The sequence below is a fragment of the Triturus cristatus genome, chromosome 1_2 (assembly GCF_964204655.1).
Source record: "Triturus cristatus chromosome 1_2, aTriCri1.1, whole genome shotgun sequence".
NCBI classification, from domain to species: domain Eukaryota; kingdom Metazoa; phylum Chordata; class Amphibia; order Caudata; family Salamandridae; genus Triturus; species Triturus cristatus.
The window spans coordinates 201,737,896-201,763,056 of record NC_140580.1 but is presented as its reverse complement, the minus strand read 5'-3'; the positions used below and the strand labels follow the sequence as shown (position 1 = coordinate 201,763,056).

General features: G+C 47.0%; 1 protein-coding gene across 1 annotated transcript in view; it reads left to right on the top strand.

Annotated features, from left to right (window-relative positions):
- Window positions 1-662: 662 nt before the first annotated feature.
- Window positions 663-25,161, top strand: part of CFAP58 (cilia and flagella associated protein 58) — a 617,117-nt gene continuing 592,618 nt past the window's right edge. Inside the window, exon 1 of the mRNA XM_085603453.1 lies at window positions 663-798. Within this exon, the coding sequence (XP_085459579.1) occupies window positions 790-798 (9 nt within the window). The 5' untranslated portion in view covers window positions 663-789. The remainder of the gene's footprint in view (window positions 799-25,161) is intronic.

The window sequence follows — 25,161 nt, the reverse complement described above, 5'->3', positions numbered from 1 at the left end:
AAGCACCCATTGGGTGTCAGATGCAAGTACAAAACAGAGCAATTAAAGGAACATATTAGGTACTAGGAGTCGTTTATTTTGCCATTTCATCGACCTTCTCACTCATTGCACATTTACCAAGAGGTTTTTAATTTATTACCGGCTTTTTCTGTAGACATAATAGGACAACCACAGTTGTAAAATTGGCGCTGTCAAGGCACCCAACCCGGGAGCCGTAAAGTCCCCTTAGTTATAAACATCAAATAAATCAGAAGGAGCTGTAATGTTTGTAGCAGAGCTCACAAGGTACCCTGGTCGATGCGCGAGTATCTCATCGAGTCCAGGTTTTTGCTTTGTATATTGGGACAATAAACAGGAATAGAAATAACAGAATGCAAAGCAATAACCTGGACTGGGCGAGATACTGGCACGTGGAACTTGCAGGCACGTGGAACTAAGAAGAAAGTGACCTACAATATCCACGTCTTTGAGAAGCGCAAAAGCGTGACTATGAAGGAAACGCTCTCCATTCCAGGATGGCGGACTTTTAATTGAGCCCTTCAATGCAGACTGCCGGGAGCACCTTTAACCTGTGTCCCTTTTCTCTTTCGCCGCACTTGCTGGCGCTTCGAGGAATGCGTGAAGGTGCTGAGCGGTTGCTAGGAGACCTAAAGGACGCTTTCCTTTACACAGCCTCTGCTCCGTTACCAATTCAAGGGGGATTCGAGCGGGCGGCATGCCCACAGGCCGAAGAGAGAATAAGTGCAGTTTAAATGAGAAGCGATAAACGCTAAGGGAGAGGCAATCGCAATGGACGAGGTGAGCACCCAGTGCACATTTTTCTAGGGAACATCTACACCTCGCCCCGCATCACCCACCACCAACCAACCACTTCGTAAACTCCCCGACCACGTCGTCTTAATGATGGAGGCAGGGTTAAAAACAACAATTAGTCTCGAAATGAAAAAATATTTTTTCAGGGAGCTCATATTGGGCGGGGGCAATTTAAAGTGGATATCATCAAGGACGGCAGAGTCATGATCGGCAGCGTCAGAGAGCGAATGACATTCAAAATATGGTGTGCTGGTACACACTTGCATTATTTTTGACAAAGTCTGACTTAGAATTTGTCAACAACGATAAGTGCGATTTTAAAGATGTTTTTGATGACCTTATCCGTCACAAACAAATAATTTTAATTACTCAATGAGTTCATTCAGGCACCGGTTGCAGAGATCTAGGTGTATTCAGTACGTTTCAGGGTGAACTATTGGTATGGTAGAATAGATTAGGGGGGTAGTGAGCCTGCTGCAGATAGCTGTATGTGACCCGCATGTAACAGATTAAATCAATGCAGATTTGAAACTATATTTGATTTTTCCAAGGTTGATACCAGCGGTCAGTTGTGTTGGGTAGTAGTAAACATGTATTATTCATTTGCCAAATACATTTCCTCTTGTATTATGTGCTACATAACTGTCTTCGTTAGTATAATTACGCACACGAGGATGAGGAAATAAAATACTCTCTAGTTTATATGTTGACCAACTCGTCAAGATAGAGTGTATCTGTGGTTTATCTGATGGGTGTGTTGCAGTAAATTTCAAATTAAATAATGACTATTTTAGTGGCTTGAATAATTTGCATTTGAAACACATGGGCTGCTCTCACCAGAACCAGGTTTTCTTAATTTGGCCTGAATAGGCACTAACTCTATTTTGGAATTCAAAACGTCATCATGTTTTTATTCTTAGTGTCTTCACACGCTGCAAAATATGCACTGAAAGATTATTGAATCTTTCATAATAAAATGTTGCTCTTTGTAAGCTTTAAATGAAGCTTTCCTCTCAAAATGTTGCTGTTCAAGGTTCTTCCTGGTTGAAGCTAAATGAGCCATTTCATTTTATATGTGTGTCATTGTCAGTGTGTTCTGCGTAACATGATTTTTACAGTCACATCTAATAACATTAGGGCAAATGGGGACTAATTATTATTCATTTAAGGGGTGATATTAGGTATTGTTGTATTTAATTCTGTATTTAGGTTTACTGAGCAAGTGTATATTTTTGCTCACCTCATGCTGACTGTATGATATTACTGTATATTTTATCATAAAAGGGGGCTCATTTTGGAGGTGAATCAAAGTCATTTGGAGTAGGTTGCCTGATTCTTAGAGCAGATCCATGGTGCTTTGTATCGTGCTAAGGACTTAAGATAAGTTTAACCATTTTCTTGAGGCAAAACCTTTGTTATGCAGATTGGTAGCGCGCACCAGAGAGAGTATCTTGGCGCTGAGCAGATGTAAGTCTGGCTAAACCTAGGGCCTAGTGGGACTACTCAAAAAGCCAGGTCTTCAGCTTCTTATGGTATTCAAGAAGTGAGGTGGAGGTGTGTAGCAGCAGGACGGTCCACGCTATATGAGTGATGTAGGGAAGGCTCGTCCACGAGATCTGGTTTATCGTATGCGTGAGATTTGTGCAAGTAAGCGTCCGGACAAGCAGAGGTGTCTTGAAAGTTTGTGAAAGTAAATGCTATTGTTGAGGTATGCTGGGCCAGTGTTATGTAGTGTCTTGAAAGTTTGGGTGAGGAGTTTGAATTGTACTTGTTTGTGTATGGGGAGCCAGTGGAGCTCCTTTAGGTGTGGTGTGGTGCAAGTGTGGGGTGGGAGGTTCTCAGTGATGCAGCAATTCTGGCCACTGAGTTCTAAATCGTCTGCAGAGCTCTGGTGAGTGTTTTATTGATCATTGCATAGAAGGTGCTCCCGTAGGCCAGCTTTCTTGTGATCAGGGTGTCCCTGATGGTTTTCGAGGTGCTGATGGGGAGCCATTTGAAAATCATCCTCTGCATCTTCAGGGTCTTTAGGATATGAAAGCATGAGGCGGTGATGTTTTCGACTTGGGCGGTTATGTCAAGTTTCCAGTGACAATCCCAAAGTTCTTGGTGTGGTAGGTGTCGGACCTAGCTCTATTTGCCGCCAGGTGGAGTCCCACAGTGAAGTGTTTTTCCCGAAGATCACGATTTTGGTCTTGTTAGCTTCAGACAGTTGGTCTTCTTCTAGTGGGCGATTTCAGTCATACAGACATTGAACTTGATCCAGGTACTGGGTGTCTTGTCTGTGATGAGAGAATGAGTTGTGTGTGGTTGGTGTAGGAGAGGATCCTTGTTTTGCTTTTGGCTTTTTAACAATATAAAAGACCCAAAACCTGGAGGAGCTCATACATCCTGCGAGCATCATCGCAGACTAAGAGACTACAACTCCCAACTACCGTACCGTGCCACACATTATGTTGTCATGCTACACATCATGTGGGCCGATATACTGGAAGTGCAGCATCTGCCTGGCTTCAAATACAGAGCGGCTGCTCCCCCTAGCCGTACCAGCAGCTGGGAGCGTACTCGCTCTGTTGGAATTGCACGATGGGCCTTTTGACATAGAAGGTGATTGTTGTGTGTCCCCGCTGGGGGCCGCCTGAGTTGGGGGCCAACACGAGCCTTGGAACATGTTAGTACACCGGCTCTTGACATAGTCTGCACGTTTCAACTTACTACTTAGCGGCATATTACAGATTGAATGCGTACACCACAATATTAATGAATGTGTGTTTGTTGTTGTACCGCTCGTTCCTCAGCGGTACAATTGTATTTGGGATCAGATTTAAAACTAAATAAACACGTTGCTCATCCTCAATTATAATTATATGAACTACCTTTCGAGCAGTCAATGACAACACCCTTTCAAGTGTCAGTTGTATGCCTGGTTTCTAGCACCATATGTAACTAACCAACAACGGGGCAATGTTATGGGGCCAATCTCAAGCCTTGCAGCATGTTTCTGCACTGGCCCCTCACCTTTGTGCACATCTCTTCCTGCTACTAAGCTCTATGTCAGAGAGAATATGTACACCACAATAAGAATGCATGCATGTCAGTTGTATCTCTCATTCCCCAATGTTACAATGTTGTTTGAGGTTATATTTTACTCAAGCAATCACTACGCTCACCCAAAATGATATTGATACATAATAGTTGTCTGACAGCTATTAGCCACACCAGTTAAAGTTACAGTTGTGTGTCCTGTTACAAGCAACATATATAACGAGTCTACCAACATCCTAAGCTCAACCCTTGCTATCTGGACGATATGTCTCCTGCACACAGAGTCCATGGTGATTGTTAGAAATGGGGGTCTCTAGTTGGCAATGGCTGGCCACTGTCCAAGTAGGGACCCTTCTTCCTAAGTCAGAGCAAGCAGCCTACACCCTTTGACAACCCCTGCTCAACCCTGTGGTAACATAGCACGAGCAGCTAGGCTTATCTCAGAGGCAGTGTGTGAAGCATTTATGACCATACACAGTAATATAATGAGGAACACTACAAATGGACATCACTCAAGTAGTTATGAAAAATAGGTATTTTTATATAGACTTAATCACAAGACCAATAACAGTAAAAATCCACAATACTATAAAAATATAATTACTTTAGAAATGCTGCAAGGAAAAATAGTTCAGGATGCACAAAATGATGTTTAGTTCAAGGCAGTGGTCTCTGCGACCCTTTTACTCACAAAGTATCTGGTTCCTGGATCAAAGCAACAAAAATGTCGCTAAGGCGTTGTAGCGATAAATTTCCTCACGCTACCCAGCGATGCGTTGAATCCTTACCGCAAGGGAGGATGATGTGCTGGGTTGCGGGCAGGACAAAGCGACAACTTCCTCACGCTAAGCCGGTGATGCGATGAAATCCTTGCCGCGAAGGGAGGATGATGCACCGAGCCTGTTGCGTGTGCGATCTTGCTGCGATGACAAAGATGGCGCTCCGCGAGGAAGCGACGATCCGGATTCGATGCGGGGAAAATGGCGAACGCTCGGCATCCGCGCTGCGATGATCCTGTTGCGATGATTTCCAGATAGCGGGCGTTTTCAGGCCCGCAGACAGGTGCTGCGACGATCTTCGGATAGCGGGCGTTTTCAGGCCCGCTGACAGGTGCTGCGACGATCTTCGGGGTTAGCGAGCACTCGGCGACAGCAGAGCGGCGATTTTTCTCACGCTCACCAGCTGCAGCGGCTCGCTAACGGAGGTTAGCGACGATTTTCGGCGCTCTCTTCTCAGCAGTAGAACTAGAGGCCCTGGATCACACAGGAGCCTCACCTGCAGATAGTAATCCTCGCTGGGAGGAAACAGGAGGCTGATGGTGGAGTCTGATGTGCCTGAGACTCCAGCAGGAGGCTAGCTCTCTTCTAGCCCTTGGGTGATTGCTGTAGCACAAAAATAAAAGTCCAATCAAAGTTCTTTTCCTCTTCTTGGAGTCCAGTAGTAACAGCTGCAGGCCAGTCCCAGAAACAGCACACAAGCACAAGGACAGTCCTTCTTCTGCAGATTCCTGTAGCCACACGGACAGAGGTTCTTCTTGTTATCCAGGAGCAATACAATGTGTAGGGGTTTGTGCACAAATAATTATACCCCCAAAGTCTTTGTTCTTAGGGGTCCCAAGTCTCTGAACCCAGCCAGAACCAGTTCTGCCCAGCCCTGGAGCACTTTGTTGATCAGGCTGCATCCTTCCTTTCAGAAAGAGGGGGTCTGCCTCAGACGCACAGTGGGAGGTGGAGCCAGCATTCACCTTGCCAGGCACAGCCCTATTCAAGTGCAGGAGCTACCCCTCCCCTCACACCCAGGCAGGTCGCTCTATTCAACCCAGGTCTGACTCAGCCTGCCCTGTCCCTCCAAAACCAGACAGCCAATACACATCATAGCAGAGCAAACTGGAAGGCTTAGGCAAGAAAGTACCTATACTCTAAAAGTGGTAGTTTCAAACACAGAATATAAAAATAACCTTCACTAAAAGATGTATTTTAATATTCTGAGCTCAGGCATACTAGATTCGTTTTTCTACCATGTTCTGTGGGTCAGTTAGGACTATAGAATGTAATAGCCCAGACCTCCCATTCTGGCCTATGGAGAACAGGTAGCCTTACAGTAGTGAAAAACGAAATGGGGTGTAATTCACTACTAGGACATGCTACATACATCAGGGCATGTCCTACCTTACACATACAATGCGCCCTTCATAAGGGGGGCTTACAGGATGCCAAGGGAAGGTTTAGGGGCTGAGAAGTGGGTGCACTTCACAGCCAAGATGGCAGTTCTGGACTGCACGCAGACACTGCAGTGGCAGGTCTGAGACACACTTTACAAGCTGCTTCTGTGGGTGGCACAAACCAGTGCTGCAGGCTCACCAGCAGCATTCGGTTTACCAGCCCTGGGCACACACAGGCCACGCTACTAGGGACTAACAGGTAAACCAAATAAGCCAATCATGGATGTACCAATTCATATGTCATCTTTACAAAGGGAGCAATCGCGCTGTGGCACTGAATGGCAGTGGCACAGCGCCCAGAGCATCTATAACCAGCAAAAACAGAGGAGACACAGCGAAAAAATGGAAGGGAGACTCACGCCAATGGTGCCAGGTCTAACAGTGATGATGAGGGCAGTTTCCAAACTGTGATTGGGTCTGAAACCAGACTGACTGGCGTCAAGGAGTTGGTGGTCATTGACGTATTCAGTGAGGCATATGTTGATGATTTTCTCTAAGACCTTGGTTGAGAATGGTAGCATGGAGATCAGTCCGAAGTTGGCGTGTGTTGAAGGGTCTGTAGAGGGTTTCTTCAGCAATAGGAGTACGTTTGCGTAATTCTAAGCATCTGGGGAGGTCACAGAAGAGGTGGAGGCATTCAGAATGGGTGTGAGCATGGCACTGATGAGTAGCAGTCCTCTGCAATAGGCGTGATGGGGGCAAGGGTCAGACTTCTTGCTGCATTTGATAATACATTTTTGCATTTAACTGAGCTTCATTCTAATTCTCTGTATATGAGATTGTTTTAACTGATCAACCATATTTTTGCCTTCTGTAATGATCTGAAACCTTTATAGTTTCTAACCTATATAAGCTCAAGGCCTATTTAACTGATTATGTTACTTTATTTATTGTCAATCCTAATCTAGTCATGTGCACAGTTCCTCATATGTTCTTAAGGAGAACACGGCCTCCGCCTCTGTGAACTTGCTTTATCTTTAGATTATCTAATAAAATAGGCTTGTGTGGCCAACATTTGTGGCCAAGTGGGAGTTTCCAAGTAACCTTCTTTTGACTTTCAATGACACTCACCACCCCTTCCCCCCCAAGCCATGACACTGTAGGAATTACTGATGGTCCTTTAAAATAGGCTTATTGATATGGGTGCTCGTTGGGAGAAAAGTCTGTAATCCCCCATATTCTGTACAGAGCTCTGCTCCACATGGCTTGCAATGAATTGCCGTGATGACACAGCATATGTTCTGGTTTTGGCTTTTCACACCATGTCACAGTCGCCATGATTATTAGGGTGCTGACCTGCAGTTCAGTTGCAGCATATACATATTTGCTGGAGTTAGAGCGCTGGTGGTTCCCACTCTCTTTCAGCACTGCCCACAAGTCTCCCACCAATACTTCAATTGCAACTACTGTAAATTCTTTTACTAGGAGTAGACAACCGTCCTGTTTTTGCAGGTTTTTCTTGTATTTGGATGGTTTGTCCCACTGCTGGCAATTAAGCGATGTGTACCCAGCTTTAGGAATCCCAGGCCGAACCCCATGTTGGTGAGGGCTGAGAATAAGTAATCCCATCCCAGGTTGTCGAATGCTTTCTCTATGTCAAGCGACACTGCAACCCGAGTTCGAGCATCCGATGGGGTGACATGCAGAAGGCGCAAGAGGCAACGCACATTCAGGAAAGTGCTGCGGCCCGAGATGGACCCAGATTGGTCAGGGTGGACCCGTGACTGTATGATGGGAAGGAGGCGGTTCGCCAGGATCCTGCCCAGGATTTTGCAATCCAGGTTGAGCAGGGAGAGGGGTCGGTAGGAGCGGACGTCTAGGGGATCCCTACCATGTTTGGGTTAGACAGAGCGAGTCTGGCATACAACCCTGCTCCCTGGCCTCATTGAAAATGTCAAGGAGACATTTGGTGATCTGGGTGTGGTAGGTGGCATAGTATTCAATGAGTAGGCCATCAATGCCCAGGGTCTTGCCATGGACAATCTGGATTATGGCCACATGCACCTCTTCAGCCTGCAGTGGTTCATCCAGTTCAGCCCACTGTAAAGAATTCAGATGCATCAGGTGTAGAGCGTCAAAGAATTCCCACATGTTGTGTGGCATTGGAGCGGCCGGGACTGAGTAAAGCTCACGGTAGTAATCCCGGAAGGCCCCATTAATATCTGATTGTGTAGACAGCAGCTCATTGTCGACTGAACGTATCGTACCTATGGGGGTGGCTTGTTGGTCATCGCGTACTAGCAATGCTAGCAATTTACCCGCACGGTCCCCTTCAGCATGCTGTGGGGCTGAGCGCTGTCTGTAGTCATTCTTACTCAAAATTTGTTCTGTTTCATTACGCTGCTTACGCAGTCATTGTAGCTGTTCAGTTGTGCCGCCTGATTGGCCACCTGTATGGCCATCTGTTTCTCCAAGGAGTGAAGGTCGCGCTCAGTGGTCACAAGGTCCTATAATAACCTCTTGCATATACCCCATTAGGTCAATAAACAGTGGCCAGGAATGACCACCCTGTGAGCATCCCATTTAACAGCACTAGAGGTTGCAGTGACAGTGTTAAGCGTAAAGTAGTGCTCTATGCACTGGGCAAGTTCCGCCAGAAAGAGGGGGCCGAACAGTGCCTCCACTTGTTAATGTCAGATGGGTATGAGAGGACATGAATGTCCCCACTGTACGGTGAGTAATAGCGGACAATGGTCAGACAAAGTGGGCACCAGGAGTTCCGCTCCAGCCAACTGAACGCTGAGGTGGGGTGTGTAGAGTAGAAGATTGATTATAGTGTGGACATCGTGCACAAGAGAATAGAAGGAATGTTCACTGCCAGTCGGGTGAGTTAGCCACCATGCATGTGGGTCACCCATTGGCGAAGATGTTGAGCGGCGTGCTCGGAAGCCGCTGCTTGAAGGGGGAAGTGGATCCGTCAAGAGCCACGTCCAGAACACAGTTGAAGTCTCCACCCCAGAAAGCAGGGGAGGACGTATCGTTAAGGAGTGCCGGAGTGCTGGAGTCAGGGTGTCGAGATATTCACCATGACGGGTGTTGGGAGCATATATCGCGGGCAGAGCTAGGGGTGAACCATCCAGCTCATCTTCTAATGCCATGTATCTGCCTGCTGCATTCACCTTGTGCGTGGTCACAACATATGGTACTCCAGGCAAAATCCATATTAGGACCCCGCGGGCGAAGGAGGAGGCCCCTCTACTTGGGCATGGAGTTTGTGTAGTTTGTGACCGAGAGATGTGTTTCTTGAAGCATAGCTATGTGGATGTGATTCCTCTTAAGATAGGCATAAACACTGTAGCGCTTTAATGGTGTGGCCATACCCCTCACATTCCAGGTGATGATGCGGTATTGGGGAACATGTGCGTTAGAGTGTGCATTAGGCCATGTGTGTTATGCCAGTCAGCAAGGGGAAAGGGTGTGCGATTCCCACTCACTCCCCCCCCGGCCAACCCAAGAGTATCCATGCACTGGTGTGTGAATCCTCCCGCTCCCCGACCAGACCAACACCCCTAACCTATTTAACAAAGACAACAAGAAATATGAGAAAGCTAACAAAAAGCAATGAAAGATACAGTCCACTTAGGAGTGCGTGGGTGGCATGGTATCTGGGTAGGAGTCTCATTCGGCTCGTGTAGTGGAGTAGCAATGTCTTGCGAGTCAGTTGTGTGGGTCATGCAGACAAGAACACTTCACAGTCTCGTGCCTAGGATGCCTTACCTACATGATGGTGGCAGGTGCCATAGGAGAACAAGCCAGTGCTTGAATGGAGGCACAGTCCCAGTCTAACGCCTACAGTTCATCCGCTGACCTTGGGGTGACTTTCGGCCCATGGTGAACCCTACTTGTTGAGGAGTGGGAACCACCCAAGTCCAATCCTGACTCCGAAGGGTGCCAGTCCAGGAGAGGAGCAAAGGAGTTCACTCTATGGAGAGAGTCTTCCCCACAGCACAGGACTGCTCCTCTGCTGCTTGAGCCTTGGTGGGGCGTAGTCCTGGAGGACGGCACCTGTGGCGTCACTGTTTGGGAACTAGCCAGTCATCCCCTGCTCGCTCCTGGGGTGTCGATTGCAACAAATCCTTTGCATGTCGCCACATCCAGGCGTCCTCTGTTGATTAGAAAATATGTGTCTTGTCCCCATCGACAACAGGTAGTTTGGCAGGGAATAAGAGCTCATATTTGAGGTTCAGTTCCTGATGGCATTGCTTGACTCGGGAGAACGACCCACGTCAACTCTGTACTTCCATGGTGAAATCAGGGTGTGCTGATATCTGAGCATTTTTGTAATTCCATGGGCCCTTGGTGTGGAAGCACTGCAGGAGCAGGTCACAGTCGCAGTAGTTGAGGACATGCACTATGATGGAGCGCGGAGGAGCGTCTGGGAGGGGGAGACTGCCCGGTGTGCAATCCAGCCTTTTAACCAAGAAGAAATTTGGCGCTTGGCCATCGAGGACATTCATCACTAGCCATTCCTCCAAGAACAGCTCTGCACCATGGCCCTTCGAGCTTTCGGGAAAACTCAGCAGGCGAATGTTGGTGCGCCTGGACCTGCCCTCGTTGTCCCCTGCTCTGTGGTGTAAGAGGGTCACCTTTGCCTCCACTTTCTTTAAGCGCTTCATGTGTCTAGGGGTGTAGGACGGCCCACACAGATTCAGTTTCCTCCACTCGAACTGTCAGCTTGCGGTGATTGGCATAAAGCAGGTTTACCTCCACCGAGACTGAGTCAATACGAGCCCCCAGGGAGGTCTTAGTGTCCAAAATAGCCTGAAGCACTTTTCAAACTGTGTGGAGTGAGCTTGAAGGGTCCTTTCAAGTTGTTGAAGGCTACCAAGGGTCCTGTCCCCTTGTGTCGGATCCATTTCGGCATCGCCACCTCCCGTGTGCTGCGTTTTGGCGCCTTTGGGTTTCACCATGTTCGTAGGGTGGTGCAGGCCAACCGGGGGAGCTTCCAGGGTGTAGATCAGGCTTTGTCCCTTGGTGCAGAGTCAGCGAGAGGGCCCGGCCAGCAGATAGGCGGGGGCTGGGCCGAACACAACACAGCATCCTAGCGTGTGGTCAAGGACGTAGGAGTCCCACGTCAGAGGGTCAAAGTGAAGCCATCATCCAGGTCACTCCAGGTCTGTGCTGGGGTCTGGGATCACCCACGTCTTGGGGCCCCGTGAGTATGTCAAGGTGGATGCTCTCTACAAGCAGTAACCGGCAGGCACTGGGGTCACACCTGGCCAAGCACCAGCGGGGAAACGGGGGTAGTCGGCTCAGTCTTCAATCCAGGACCAGGTCTGATAGTGGACCAATAAGTGCCCCCTTGTCAGGCAGGCCCAGCCTCTGAGTGGCTGTCGCCGTTAAATCAAGGGCCGTATCAAGGGCGCCACCCGTGTTGCCGGGTTGCACCATTTAAGGCCCATGGATTGGGAAGGGGGCCCACCATGCATCCTGTACTGAGGTGGGTGTTGTAGAGCTGCATGTGAACAAGGGCAAGGAGGAAGGTGCCCACCGACGTGCCCACACCACAAAGATGTTGCGGAAGAGGGCGGAGACGCTCCTTTTATTTATTTTTGACTCACCGCGAGGATCCAGTCATTAATGGTGTAGCGTTGCTTAGTGCCCGCCGCCGGACGCCAGAGTCAAAGACCGTGTTCAGCATAGGGCAGAGCCAGCCAGGCCCATACTTGCTTGCGTCGGATTAAGAAGTGGTAGGCTGAGTGGCTCCCGTGTGCAGGCAGCGCACAGCAGTCTCAGGTGATGGTTGGTATCCGTGTTATACACGATGCTCAGGGCCCCACGGCAGTCGGTTCCACTGTGTTCCCCTGGCATTCAGTTGCAGCTCATTCCACACCCCGCAGTGTATTGTAGGCAGGCAGTCTGCGCTTGGCCCCAGCCTGGCCGTGGCCCACGGCAGGCCGCACACCAGTTTGGTTTTCACTTTCGCCAGTAGCCGTAAGTGTTGAAGCGGGGCCGCAGGAGACACCTAGGCAGTCTTGCTGCAGGTATTTGGCAAGATGGATGGAATTAACACTGGATAAATGTCAGGCCCACCGCAGAGCTCGAGCATACATGTCCTGCTTCTCTGCCATCTTGGCTACGCCCCCACAGAAAACTGGGAATTATTTCCACCAACAAAGCACCAGGACAAGGTGCAGAGTCTTGCACAGGAAAGGCATACCCAAGGTGAATAAGAAAACTAGGGTTGTCTCACTTAGGCCTTTTTGCTGCACTGAAAACAGGTACAGTCGGACCTAGAGAAGAGGTATCAACCTCGTGAAGCCCTGCCTGGCTACAGCTTCCAGGCACTGCCCTACTGGAGAATTTAGAGGAGTAAAGTGACTAAGCCCAAAAGTAAATACTTGAAATGGGGCAAAGTTGCAAATATATCCCAATAGCGAAGCAACCTCATCAGCTATGTAATCCACCTCCATCCTTCTTGGAGCTGTTGGAGCCAAAAACCAATGGCTTCAGCAGGAACTCTATGAAAATGTATCCAATCTGTATTCAACCTTCAACCCTGCCCCACTGGAAGACCTTGACCTCCATAAGAAGGTTGAATTCAGAAGGGAACATTTTTGACCAGGGCCGTCTGCCTTTTATGTCCAACCTCTGCTCCACTCTATTGAGGACAGCCTGAAATCGAGCCTTTGTCCAGTCAACGGCAAATTGGGAGGTGCTATTTCTCATGCGGTCAATCACTGGAAGGGATTGTATGTAGATTTGTGTGTGTGTTGAACGAAGTGGGATGTGATCAGCTATACTGTTGTTAACGAGACATCAAAGTTTGTTGATTTTTCTCAGTAAACAATTCATTGATGGATTATGATTTTTTTTAACTAATTACATGAAGGAAGCATTGGGCATGATGCTAATTCACTCTGTAAGATTGCTTGCAAAAAGGGCTTGGTTTTAGTTAACGGCACGGTGATAGTTTCTGGTAGTAGTTGATTTGAATATTGAGATTCTCTTTACTTTCACTTAAAGCTTGTTCACCTTCAGATCACTGTATTTCATAGAGCTGGTTGGCTAGTCATTGTAGAACAGCAACATAGGTGCACATAATAAATAGATTGTCAAGAAGTATAGGGCGGTAAGATGTTTCGAAAGTAGAAGAACATCATGCAAAAGATCGATGGACAGGTCGAGCACCTGCTCTATGCACTTGCTGTGCGTAAAGTCAGTGCATTTACCCTTAAATTCTTCTGATTTAGTGCTTTGTTTTAGGACAGTACTGCTCAGTAACAGTGAGCAAGGTTTGACTCTGTTTCTGAGCTGTGCTGTCTGAAAATAAAGCAGTAACTCAGAGAAATGTGTGGTCACATTAATTCAGTGCATCAAAGAGGCACTCTGCTCTGCACCTGCAAAAGCAACAGTTGATGGACAGAATGCAGAACACTGTCATACATTCACCCCAGTACAGAGATCTGGGCCTAAATCCATCGTTTTTTTGCTCACCATGCCATTCCAGTTTGAACCCAGCCATATGCAAATCGGTCTTGACCCTGTGCCTCATGGGAACAGTCCAGCCCGAACTGCCAAGCCAGATCCTCCCTGGATTGGAACCAAGCATCCTAGGACCGGTTTCGGGGTTTCACCCTTCTTCAGCCAGGATTGTCATGTCGGTCCAAGCTCCTCAGGATCAGGGTGATGCTCAGAGGGGTCCACCTCCTGATTTCCCCACACTCCGACTAAACAAATAATTACAGAGTATAGAGGTAATCAAGCGAGGGATAGGGTAGGGTAGGAACAGCAGGGGAAGGGATACCTGAAAAGAGAAAAACAAAGGGTTAACAATATCTTGCTCCCTGTCTACTCTCATGTAATTCTCGCTAAGTCACTTCCGTACCATAAACAGTTTCCCTTCTCTGGGTGTAAACTCTCCCCTCAGTCGTGCTGCTAGCAAGATGCGTCTCTCACCAATGGGAGGCTGTGACACACAAAAGGCAAGACATATATAAGCAACTTGCTCCTTCAATGTTCCTATATATTATCGACCCTCATACCGCCACACACGTACCACATTCCTTATCCCTATAAACCATAGAAACACTTGACCAACTCTAGGAACCAAGGAAAGGAAAAACGAGGCCCCCACTCCAGTGAAAAATGAAAGGTAAAGTTTTGAGCTGGTCGCTGAACTGCCAAACAGTACTGGAGTTCCAAACCAAATCCTTCGTCCACTGTCCCAATGACACTGAACCGATAACTGTCTCAACAAAATAAAGCCTCTTTAGTCAGTAGGCGGGTACCCTCATAGTTCGCCCATAAATCAAAAAAGAGAAGTGTCTTGTCTCTGAACCTCCTTCCCGGACATCCAGAGCCTTTACTCCCAAGAAAAAGGAAAAACGCCTCTTGATTCTCTTGAACGTCTCGCTGGACGTCAAGAGGCTTACCGGTTTCTTCTAGGGCCTTTCCAAAGGTCCAAGAGCCCCTCCGGTTGTCGCTCCTCACTAGGGACCGGGTCCCCCTGGCGATTAGCCTCGACCAGGCGGGATACCACCTTGGGCGGTAACGGAGTCCTCCGCGCAAGGTTAGGCAAAGCTAAGGGTGTCCGCTGCGCTCAGCCGAGCGGGGCGGCAGAAGTGGCTCAGTAACGAGCCCAGAGTTAGCGTCTTCGTCGCTCTTCGCGATCTCACAGCAAACGCCACAATCCAAACGGGAACGTCTTTGCGAGGAACTAATCAGTATCACGTACGACGCTCCCGGCGCCGTACGTGAGTATATGCCCGTGGCTCCTCCCCTCCTGAGGGGGGTCCGCTGGGAAATGTAGTTCACGTGCTTCCGTAGGTAGGCGTGACGGGGAAAAGTAGTTCTTGCGCTCGCTTAGGTAGGCGCGGCTCATCAATGCCTGACAGTACGCCCTTCTCCCAAGCGCCTCCTAGCACCTGGTTTATTCGGATTTCGGGAATAGAACAACCTCACCGCACGGGGGGCATGGACCCCTGAGCATGGTTCCCAAGAATCGTCCTCCGAGTTGTAACCCTTCCATGACACCAAGTACCACAGGCATCCGTGGCGGTACTTGGAATCCACGATGCGCCGCACCTCATACTCCTTCTGACCATCCACCATTACCGGTGGCGGTGCTCTGTGATGCGCGCTTCTTGCCGGTTTCAGCAAGCTGCAGTGGAATACCGGATGCACCCTCAAGGACACCGGTAATTTCAGTTTATAGGCCACGGGATTAATTCTGCGCATGACGGTATAGGAACCTATATACCGAGGATGAAATATGCTGCGGTAACGGAACCGTAAGTTCTTCGTGGAAAGCCAAACCCTGTCGCCCTCTTGGTAGGTTGGTCCCTCCTGTCGATGTCGGTCCGCCCATTTCTTATAGGACGCCTTGGCCTTTTGCAGATGGACTTGGATGTGCCGATGAATCTTTAAGAGGGCTTTCATTTGTGCCGCTACTGTGGGATGGTTCTGCACGTCGCTAGGGATGGCCACGGGCAAAGTGTTTGCGTGGAAACCCGTATTTGCCCGAAAAGGAGTTTCTCCTATGGAACTATGCCACGCATTATTGTACGACAGTTCGGCCAACCACAACAGTGACACCCACGACTTCGCAGCTTCATTGGCATAGCATCTTAGGTATTTCTTGACAGTCTGGTTCAACCTCTCGGTTTGCCCGTCGGTCTGCGGTTGGAAGCTGGTTGACAGAGCGTCCTCCGCTCGCAGAGCCCTGCACCACATGTGCCAGAACCGGGCCACGAATTGGGGGCCCCTGTCGGATATGATGAACCTGGGTATTCCATGTAACCGAACTACATGAGTCAGTAATAGTTGCGCAGTTTGATTAGCAGTAGGCAGATTCTTACAGGGGATGAAGTGGCCCATCTTAGTCAGGCTGTCTATGACTACCAAGATAGCGTTGCATCCCTGATCTAGTGGTAGGCCCAATATAAAGTCCACGCTGATCGTTGGCCATGGTTGCGATGGAGTGGGTAGTGGCATTAGCAGTCCTTTGCTTTTGTGTTGTTCACTTTTGGCTCTAGCACAGGTTTCGCATTGTTCTACCCACTTCTTAACGTCTTTGACCATATTTTCCCACCAGAACTGGCGTTGCATCAAGTGAATGGTTTTCTTGTGTCCCGGGTGACCTGCCAGGACCGCGTTGTGACACCAGTTGAACGCCTTCAATCGGAGGGCGTGGGTAGGTACATATAGTTTGTTTTCATGCAGGGGGATACCATGTTTGAGTGTTCGACGAACATCCTGCGCGGCCCACTTCCGCCACTGGACTAAAGATCGGTTGTTGGTGACTTGTTCCATAAATTGTTTCGCGGATATGGTACACAAGACACGCTCAGGGGGTATGATAGCTCTCGGCTCTTCCTGTGGGGGTTCCTCCGATTCCCCTTGCCTGGACAGTGAATCTGCTTTTCTGTTGTCCGCCCCTGGTCTAAAGGTGATCACAAACTCATATCCCGCAAAAAAAATCATCCACCGCATTTGTCGTTGCGACAGATGTCGTGCTGTTCTCATGTACTGGAGGTTTCGGTGGTCCGAGCAGACGGTTATGGAATGTTGCGCTCCCCAAAGGTAATGCCTCCATTCCTGGAAGGCTTTCTTTATGGCCAGGAGTTATTTCTCGGCCACAGGGTAATTGACTTCTGCCACGTTTAGTTTTTTGGAAAGGAAGGCCACCGGGTGTAGTTGTCCTGTGTGTTTATCCCTTTGCGATAGCACCGCCCCTATGGCCATGTTCGAGGCATCTGCTTCCACTACGAATGGAATATCGAGTTGAGGGTGTCGTAAGATGGGTACGGTACAGAAGGCCCTTTTCAACTGATCGAAAGCCGCCATGGCATCGGAGGTCCAGAGAAAGGGGGTTGCTTTTCGCAACAATCTGGTTATTGGAGAGGCCAACTGTGAGAAATGGGGGATAAACCTCCTATAATAGTTAGAAAAACCCAAAAAACATTGCACCTCTCTCACACTCCTCGGAATGGGCCAATTCTGTACTGCTTCCACTTTCCTCTCTGCCATCCTAAACCCCCGGGGATTCAGAATGACTCCCAGGAATTCTACCTCAGTAACGCTGAACTCGCACTTGCTGAGCTTACAATATAAACCATTGTCCTGCAGCGCCTTTAGGATGCGAATGACGTGTCTCGTATGCTGTTCCGCTGTGAGTCGAATAGAAAAGGATGTCATCGATATAGACGATTACAAACCGGTCCACAAACTCTTTTAAAACATCATTAAGGAAATACTGGAAAGCCGCCGGGGTGTTACACAACCCGAACGGCATAACCAAGTATTCAAACAAACCAAAACGTGTTTTAAAAGCCGTCTTCCACTCATCCCCATCCCGGATCCTCACCAGGTGATATGCCCCCCTTAAGTTCAGTCGGGTATATATCCTGGCCTCCCTCACCTGATCTAATAACACCTGAATGAGTGGAAGAGGGTATCGGTTTCTCACGGTATTCTTGTTCAATTGCCGGTAATCTATACACGTCCTTAATTCACCATTGGCTTTCGCCGTAAAAAAAAGGGGGGACGCCGCTGGTGAACGAGAAGGGCGGATAAATCCAATGGAACAGAAATGATCCAGGTACGCCCGTAAATGTCTGGTTTCAGGCTCTGATAAGGCATAAACCCTGCATGATGGAATGACTTCGCCGTCTATGAGATCAATACGACAATCATAGTCGCGGTGGGGAGGTAGGTTCTCTGCCTTGGCTTCACAGAACACGTCCCGATATTTTCGATATTCAACCGGTAAACTGACGTCCTTTTCGGCTGCTGTGGCTACCTGATAACCCTGAGTAAGAGACAAGACATGGGAGGTATGGTTTTTCATACAGGAGTGTACACATTCGGGAGAGTTGAACTCAATGGTTTTGCGTCTCCAGTCCATAGTGGGATTATGCTGCCATAACCAAGGCATGCCCAAAATGATTTCATATTGCGGCGCCTCGATGATGTTCAGCGCGAGGTTCTCCATATGGTCCTGTGGTGTGCCCTCGAGAACCAACTCTACTACCTCCGTGTGCTCGGTGATGGGACCGGATTTCAACGGTGTGCCGTCTACCGCTAACACCGTCTCTGGCTTGTTGTTGGGCACTCTACCTATTCCCAGCCGTTGTACCAGCCCATAATCTATATAGTTTCCCGTAGCTCCGGAGTCAATCATTGTCCTGACCTGATGCTGCTGTAGCCCTGCCCTAAGAAGCATTGACAACACTATGTGAGTCGTCGCACCCGGTACCCCTGAGACTTCCAACGACGGTACTCTCCACTGGTGCTCTGCTACCTCCTCTCCGTTTGACTCCCCCGTTCTACGCTCTTCGGGCTCTGCTATCACGGTGGCTACTTGTTTCCCGGAGTAAGAAACGTTCCTTTTCTTGGGCTTCACGGTACAATCCCGGACATAGTGTCCCTTCTTCCCACAGTACATGCAGAGCCCTTGCACCCGCTGTGTTTCTCGTTCGGCTTTGGATAGTGGGGCCCTAATCGCTCCAACGTCCATGGGCTCGGGAACCGCCTCAGTCGAGGGTTGTGAGGAACGACTTATGCTCTCTATTCCCACCGTCCCTCTCTCTCTTCCTTTACGGTCCCCTCCCCTTTCGAACATTCGGTGATCTAATCGCAGCGTGAGGTTTATTAAGTCGGTGCAATTGGTCGGTTGGGAGTCTATTTGGGCCAACACATCCTTGATCTCCTCCCTTAACCCTTGGTAGTATAGCGCCATCCTTTTTTCCTCTGGCCATGAGGTTTCTCCCACCAACCTATTAAAGGTAGTCAGGTAGGTGATCAAATCCTTTCTACCTTGACGTGGCTCCAACAATTCCCTGTCCGCACTAAGGGTAGTGGCTCTCCTATCAAACACCCTCTCGAATTCTCTCCGGAACGCTGCCCAATCAGAAAGTAGAGGATCATCGTTTCTGACCAACGAAACCGCCCAGTTGGCGGCGTCCCCTGTGAGATACGATATGGCAAAAGCAACCCTAGAAATGTTGGTGGCAAAAGAGGCAGGCCTACAAGAGAAATGTAACGTGATCTGTGTGAGAAAGGTTTGTATTTTATGTGGGTCACCCGCATAACGTTCCGGACTATCCAAGGGTATCGGTGGTGGAACCGTCACCTGGATCTGCGGACTGCCCGTAGACACATCAAAGGGGTTTCTAGTCTGCCTATCTAGTCTCTCCTTAAGTGCCGCGTTCTCTGCTCGAGAAGCGGCTACTTCCTGTTGGACTAGACCCAAGGCTTGTAACACGTCTTCTAACGTAGCCATCTCTGAGTATAACCCTGACCGGGAGGAGACGGTTTCGTGGGTACGTGATTCTGTCACGTCGGTCCAAGCTCCTCAGGATCAGGGTGATGCTCAGAGGGGTCCACCTCCTGATTTCCCCACACTCCGACGAAACAAATAATTACAGAGTATAGAGGTAATCAAGCGAGGGATAGGGTAGGGTAGGAACAGCAGGGGAAGGGATACCTGAAAAGAGAAAAACAAAGGGTTAACTATATCTTGCTCCCTGTCTACTCTCATGTAATTCTCGCTGAGTCACTTCCGTACCATAAACAGTATCCCTTCTCTGGGTGTAAACTCTCCCCTCAGTCGTGCTGCTAGCAAGATGCGTCTCTCACCAATGGGAAGCTGTGACACACAAAAGGCAAGACATATATAAGCAACTTCAGATTCAGATTCAGAAGAACTTCATTTGATTGTAAAAAAGAACAATCATAAAAGTATACATATAAAAAAGTCATTACAATTCATTAAATCATATCATATAACAGATCATTTCCATAGGTTGATAAAAAGAGATACATTTATACAGTTATCCTATTTCTAATAAGTATCACTTTCTTCAAATACAATGTAATTGTTGCAACACAGAGATGATTGTCCAAGCGTTGGATATCATACATAGCCGGGCGGCATTGCCGATGCCCGATCTCCCTTAAAAACGGCAATAAAAGAACACGCCTGATTTGGTGGTAACATTTACAAAATAGAACAACATGCATTGTACTTTGGGGTGAAATTTCATCACAGGGACAGGGAGACAGTACATGAGACCAAACATTAACTGTTGGAAAGCTGACCAATCTATGAAACAGTCCAAACCTAAAACGGGTTAATAAAAATCTGTCATAGTTACCCGGAACATGTAGCAAATAGGGTTGAATTTTAAAAGATGTTAAGATTAATTGATGTTTTAAAACAGTGGGTTTTGAGGCCTCAGCAACATTTCTTATTGATTCTAAAAAGATCAGACCCTCTTTTTTGAGCTCTTTCCGTGAAATTGCTGAAATAGTAAGAGGATTTAAAAAGTAATCCAACTTACCAATATCAGTTAAAAACTTTCGTACATAGTTCAGCCACGGTATCCTCATGTGTCCATCCAGTTTTAAAACTTCTAGCAATATGTCTCTATTAAGTTTGGGTTCTTCTTTTGTCCATACCCTATGCCATAATAGTACAGGTTCCAACTTAATGAGATCTGATATAAAAGAGAGTCCCAATTCTGCATGGCAATTATAGTTAGAGGAACTCTTAGGGACTGCGAGGATAAATTTCAGGAAAGAGTTCTCAAGTACCTGGAGCTAGGTAGTGTCAGCAAAACCCCAAATCCCACTACCATACATTGCACCAGAAACGCATTTGGCCTTGTAGATCTTCATTAGTTCCGTAGGCAGTCTGGTGCCTAATTTCCTCGTGAAGGATCTGAGGGCAGCAATCGAACGGTTCATTACTTGTTTTTTTGCTAATATTGCCTCACCCCATACATCCTTCCAGGTAAACAAAATACCCAGATAGGAAAATTGCTTGGTATGAGTTAACTGCTGACCCTCAATAAAGATAGCCTTCTTAGTTTTAACCCTTCTACCACAGTGCATGATGAAAGTTTTTGCAATATTAACTCGTAAGCCCAGGTCTTTCATAAAGAGGGCGAAACAATCCACCACGCGCTGTAGACCCACTTGGGTACGGGACATGAGTACGGCATCATCCGCGTACATTAAAAGCGGAATTGGACGACCAGCTACATATGGGGGATCAAAACTCTTATTGCACAGGGCTTTCTCCAACCCGTTTATATACAAATTAAAAAGGAGTGGGGCCAGGACACAACCCTGCCTGACCCCACTCCTGATTGGAATTTTGCCCGTGCATTCTCCCTTGCGTCCATAACGAACGCGAGCAGATGCATCACTATAAAAACATTTAAGAAAATAAATAATGTTTTCTTCAACCCCAATTTGTTCCAGTAATATCCATAGTTTAGAGTGAATCACACAGTCGAAAGCGGTTGAGAGGTCAACAAAAGCCACAAACAAGTTCTCCCTCTTAACCCTGGTGTACTTCCCGGTCAACATCAGAAAATTTAAGCCCTGTTCCACTGTTCCTAATCCAGAGCGGAAACCATATTGCAGATCGGATAAAATAGAATTATTCTCAGCCCACGAGAGTAGACGATCCAGGATAACTCGTCCAGCTATTTTAGTAAAAGAATCTAAAAGGGAAATGGGTCGGTAACAACCCGGGTCATGTCTACCCCCCTTTTTATAAATTGGAACTATTATGGACTCCACCCAAGTGGGCAATAAGTCCGTCCTGCAGCTGGAATTTAGCACCTGGACCAGAAGGGGGGCCCACAGAGGCATGATTGTCTTAAATAGATCTATAGGCACACCATCTGGGCCAGGGGCCTTCCCGCCCTTACTCGCAATTTCCTAAGGAAGAGTAATCCGTAGGATTACAAGAGGAATAAAACATACTATCTCCCTCATACACTTTAGAAAAGTGATCAATCTATTCATCCTCAGGAATAGCTATCTCTATGGAGGGACAAACCTCTTCACTAAGAAGAGGATTTCTGATGATCTTCCAGAACCTTGCACAATCATTACTAACCGATGCCTGATGCAACGCTTCCCAGGATTCTTTTCTTAGCTCATCTTTTCTGTCTTTTACAGCTAATTTATATTCTTTCCTAGCTCTACGTACGTCTTCCGCACACCTAGGATGATTATGCAATATTTTCTTTAAATATGAATATGCTCTGGTGCATCTAGAGTTAAACCAGCCACCCCTCGGTGCAATGTTATTCTTGCATTTTCTCGTTAAGGAGGTTCTAATTTCATTACAGATTATCGAAAATGATGCGAGTATTTTTTCTGGAATAGCGTCCTCCGATAGACAAGTTAAAAACTCAGAAGCACAATTATTAATTACGGTATTTAGTACGTTAATTTTATCCACCTTATCCCATTTAAGCGTATAGCCATTGGTTCTTCCAATGGTCAGATTTTCCCACAGTTTGTCTCTGTTTATACTATTTTTGGGGGCAGACTTCTTTGAGATTAAAATAGCTAAACATAATGGAAAGTGATCACTTAGAGCAATATCAGATACATTAAATTTAACAATGCTTTCGGCATGTCTAATTGTAATTAATGCAAAATCAATGGTCGAAGAATAACCTCGACCGTTAAATGTTGGAGGAAGAGAAAAGGGGTTTGTACAGATTTCATTTAAAAAACCCAGATCTAGTTGTCCCAATAATTCATTAAAATGTTCTCCCAAGGGAGAGTGATTAAAATGTAACCGACTCACTCCTTCTTCTCGCCCTATAATACATCTTTTGTCAATCGTCATATTGCACAAAGTACAATTAAAGTCTCCCAAGAGAAGAGTCATCATATTATACCCAAAACATTTTTCTTGTAGGGACACTGATTTAATCAATTTATTGAGCGTAATAGAAGCTTCCCCTAGGGGAAAATTATTATATAGATTGAGCAAAGCAATCGGGGTAGCTAAATTAAAAACCAGTATCAAAAGTTGAAAGTAAGAATCCTTAACTGTCTCCATTATCTTTAATAAATGCAATTTATTTGATACATAAATTGTCAGGCCTCATTTGGCTCTTCCATGTATAGTGTCCACTGCTGGGGTATGAAACGTTTTAAACCCATTTATATGGACTGGATCCCTAGTCCATGTTTCTTGTAGGCAGATGAGATCTTGCTGATAGATAAACTCTTGCCAAAAAGGGTTACCAATTTTGGATTTCATTCCAGCAATGTTCCATCAGCATATATTACATTCCAGAGTACCAAACGGAGGACAAGTAAAGGGAACCAAAGTAGGATCTACTTTCAGAGGCAATAAACCACTCTCACTCATCTCCTCTATTCCATCGGCCACCACCACACCCCCCCATGTAACCATCAATTTCAGATCGAGAACTAACTACACTTGTTCCACCACTAATATTATCCAGTGGGTCAAAAGGCAACATAGCATCCATAGCAATAGTCAAAGTGCTTTGGAGAGGATAGATTTTCTGTCAATCATTGTTGTCTAACCCACTGAGAGTGTCAAATCGGTTAGATGTTGGAATACCGAATCTCCCACCCTCAAAACACCCCCAGGTGGGTAATTGAGGACAATAGCCCCGCATCCTTTCCTGCCATGGGGACGAATAAAAGAACTCAAGAGGAACAATGTTAGCATGGTCTGTAAGAAGTTGGCCAGAATAACATCTCTCCAGAATATCGTTAACCAAAGGAGGGGACCGGAATGAAAGAATCACGCAGTCCCCTCTCAGTGATATAGGAGATGAACCAATCCAACCGACTCTTCTAGCTATCTTAAAATTCGAAAATAAAGCACTATTTGACCCAAATTTAACTGATAGGAAATAAAGGGATGTGTTCCTCAAAGTTGACCAGTGTTCATGAACATTTGGAGGAAGGGGAGGAACATTAGCTAGGACCACAGTATATGGTAAGGCCTCCGGGGGCAAGTTTATGGTAGGTAAACTGGGTGTGATAATAACCTCCCTAACGTCAACAGCTGTTCTTATAACGGTTGGAGAGTTATTTTGGACAGCTTTAGAAGGTCCTGGTACATCTAAACCAACCGAATTGGTACCTTTTGACCTGATGGATTTCTCCTGCACACTACTTTCAGTCACCTGATGTACTTTTTTAAGATTGCCTTTCGTCACAGGCGGCGGTTTTTGTGGTACAAAACCATTTCCCTGCGTAACCTGTAATTTACCCATGACTTGTACTTCCATATTGGTGACCCTAGCTTCGATATTTGATAGTTTTACCATGATGGGTTCCATGAGAGCCATTAACAGGTTCTCCATTTTCCCCCAAAAACCCTCCCCTATTAACGGGTCACTCATACTAGTATTAGGAGGGGTAACTAATAAATTGTTATTAACCTTTTTCCCTTCTTCCACAGTAGGTTTACTGGTAGTTTTACGTGATTGATAAGGTCCCTTTCCCTTAGCATTTATCAAGTGTGACCCTTCCTTATTACAATGGTTTTGCTTACACTTCGCCTTCTGGCCTCTAGTTGTCATTCGTGGAGTGTCATTATTGGTATTTTGTACAGATCCAGAAATTGTAATTGGACTTAAAAGTGGAGCTGCTCCCACCTCAACTATAGGACTCTTATGCAGAGAGTGCTCAGGTAGTTGGTTACTAGAAAAGATAACAGGGGACAAAGATAACCTAGATTCTATAGGCATATGATCTAATTGTGCCTGTTGGAAAGGATTTATATTGTCCCCAGTTACTTGTAATGGTTGAACTTCAGGGAGGCCAATAAAAGATGGAACTATTAGTGACTCCTGTAAGTTGGTTGTAAGAATCGATGCATTAGTGGCAGAAAGAGGGGGAAGCATACCTACTGAAAGTGAGAGGCGCCTTTCAGTACTTTCGATAGCTGATGAAACCACCCCGATTGTTTTTTGTAGCATACGATCGATTGCTGTCAGACTAGGAAGAGGAGTATTGACAGTAGTTTTGGATTTAGAGTCATTATGAATTTGAACAGACGTGTACTTTCCCATATCTTAGGACAATAATACGTACGAAAACAGAAATATGAAATATACAAAACAATAAAACAATAAAAACAAGTGAACCAATCCCTAGAAATCACTCTGAATAAGAAGTTTACTTATGCTCAATGCTACAACCAAGAGTTATAGCCCTGCCCTGCCTCGGCCTGCCCCGGACGGCCACAGACGGCCCACCCTTTGCCCGGGCTTAGCCCGGCGGTGCCCGCGCGCGTGCCCGCGACGCGGGGACTCTTCTCAATTTCAAGCGCCGCCTGGCGC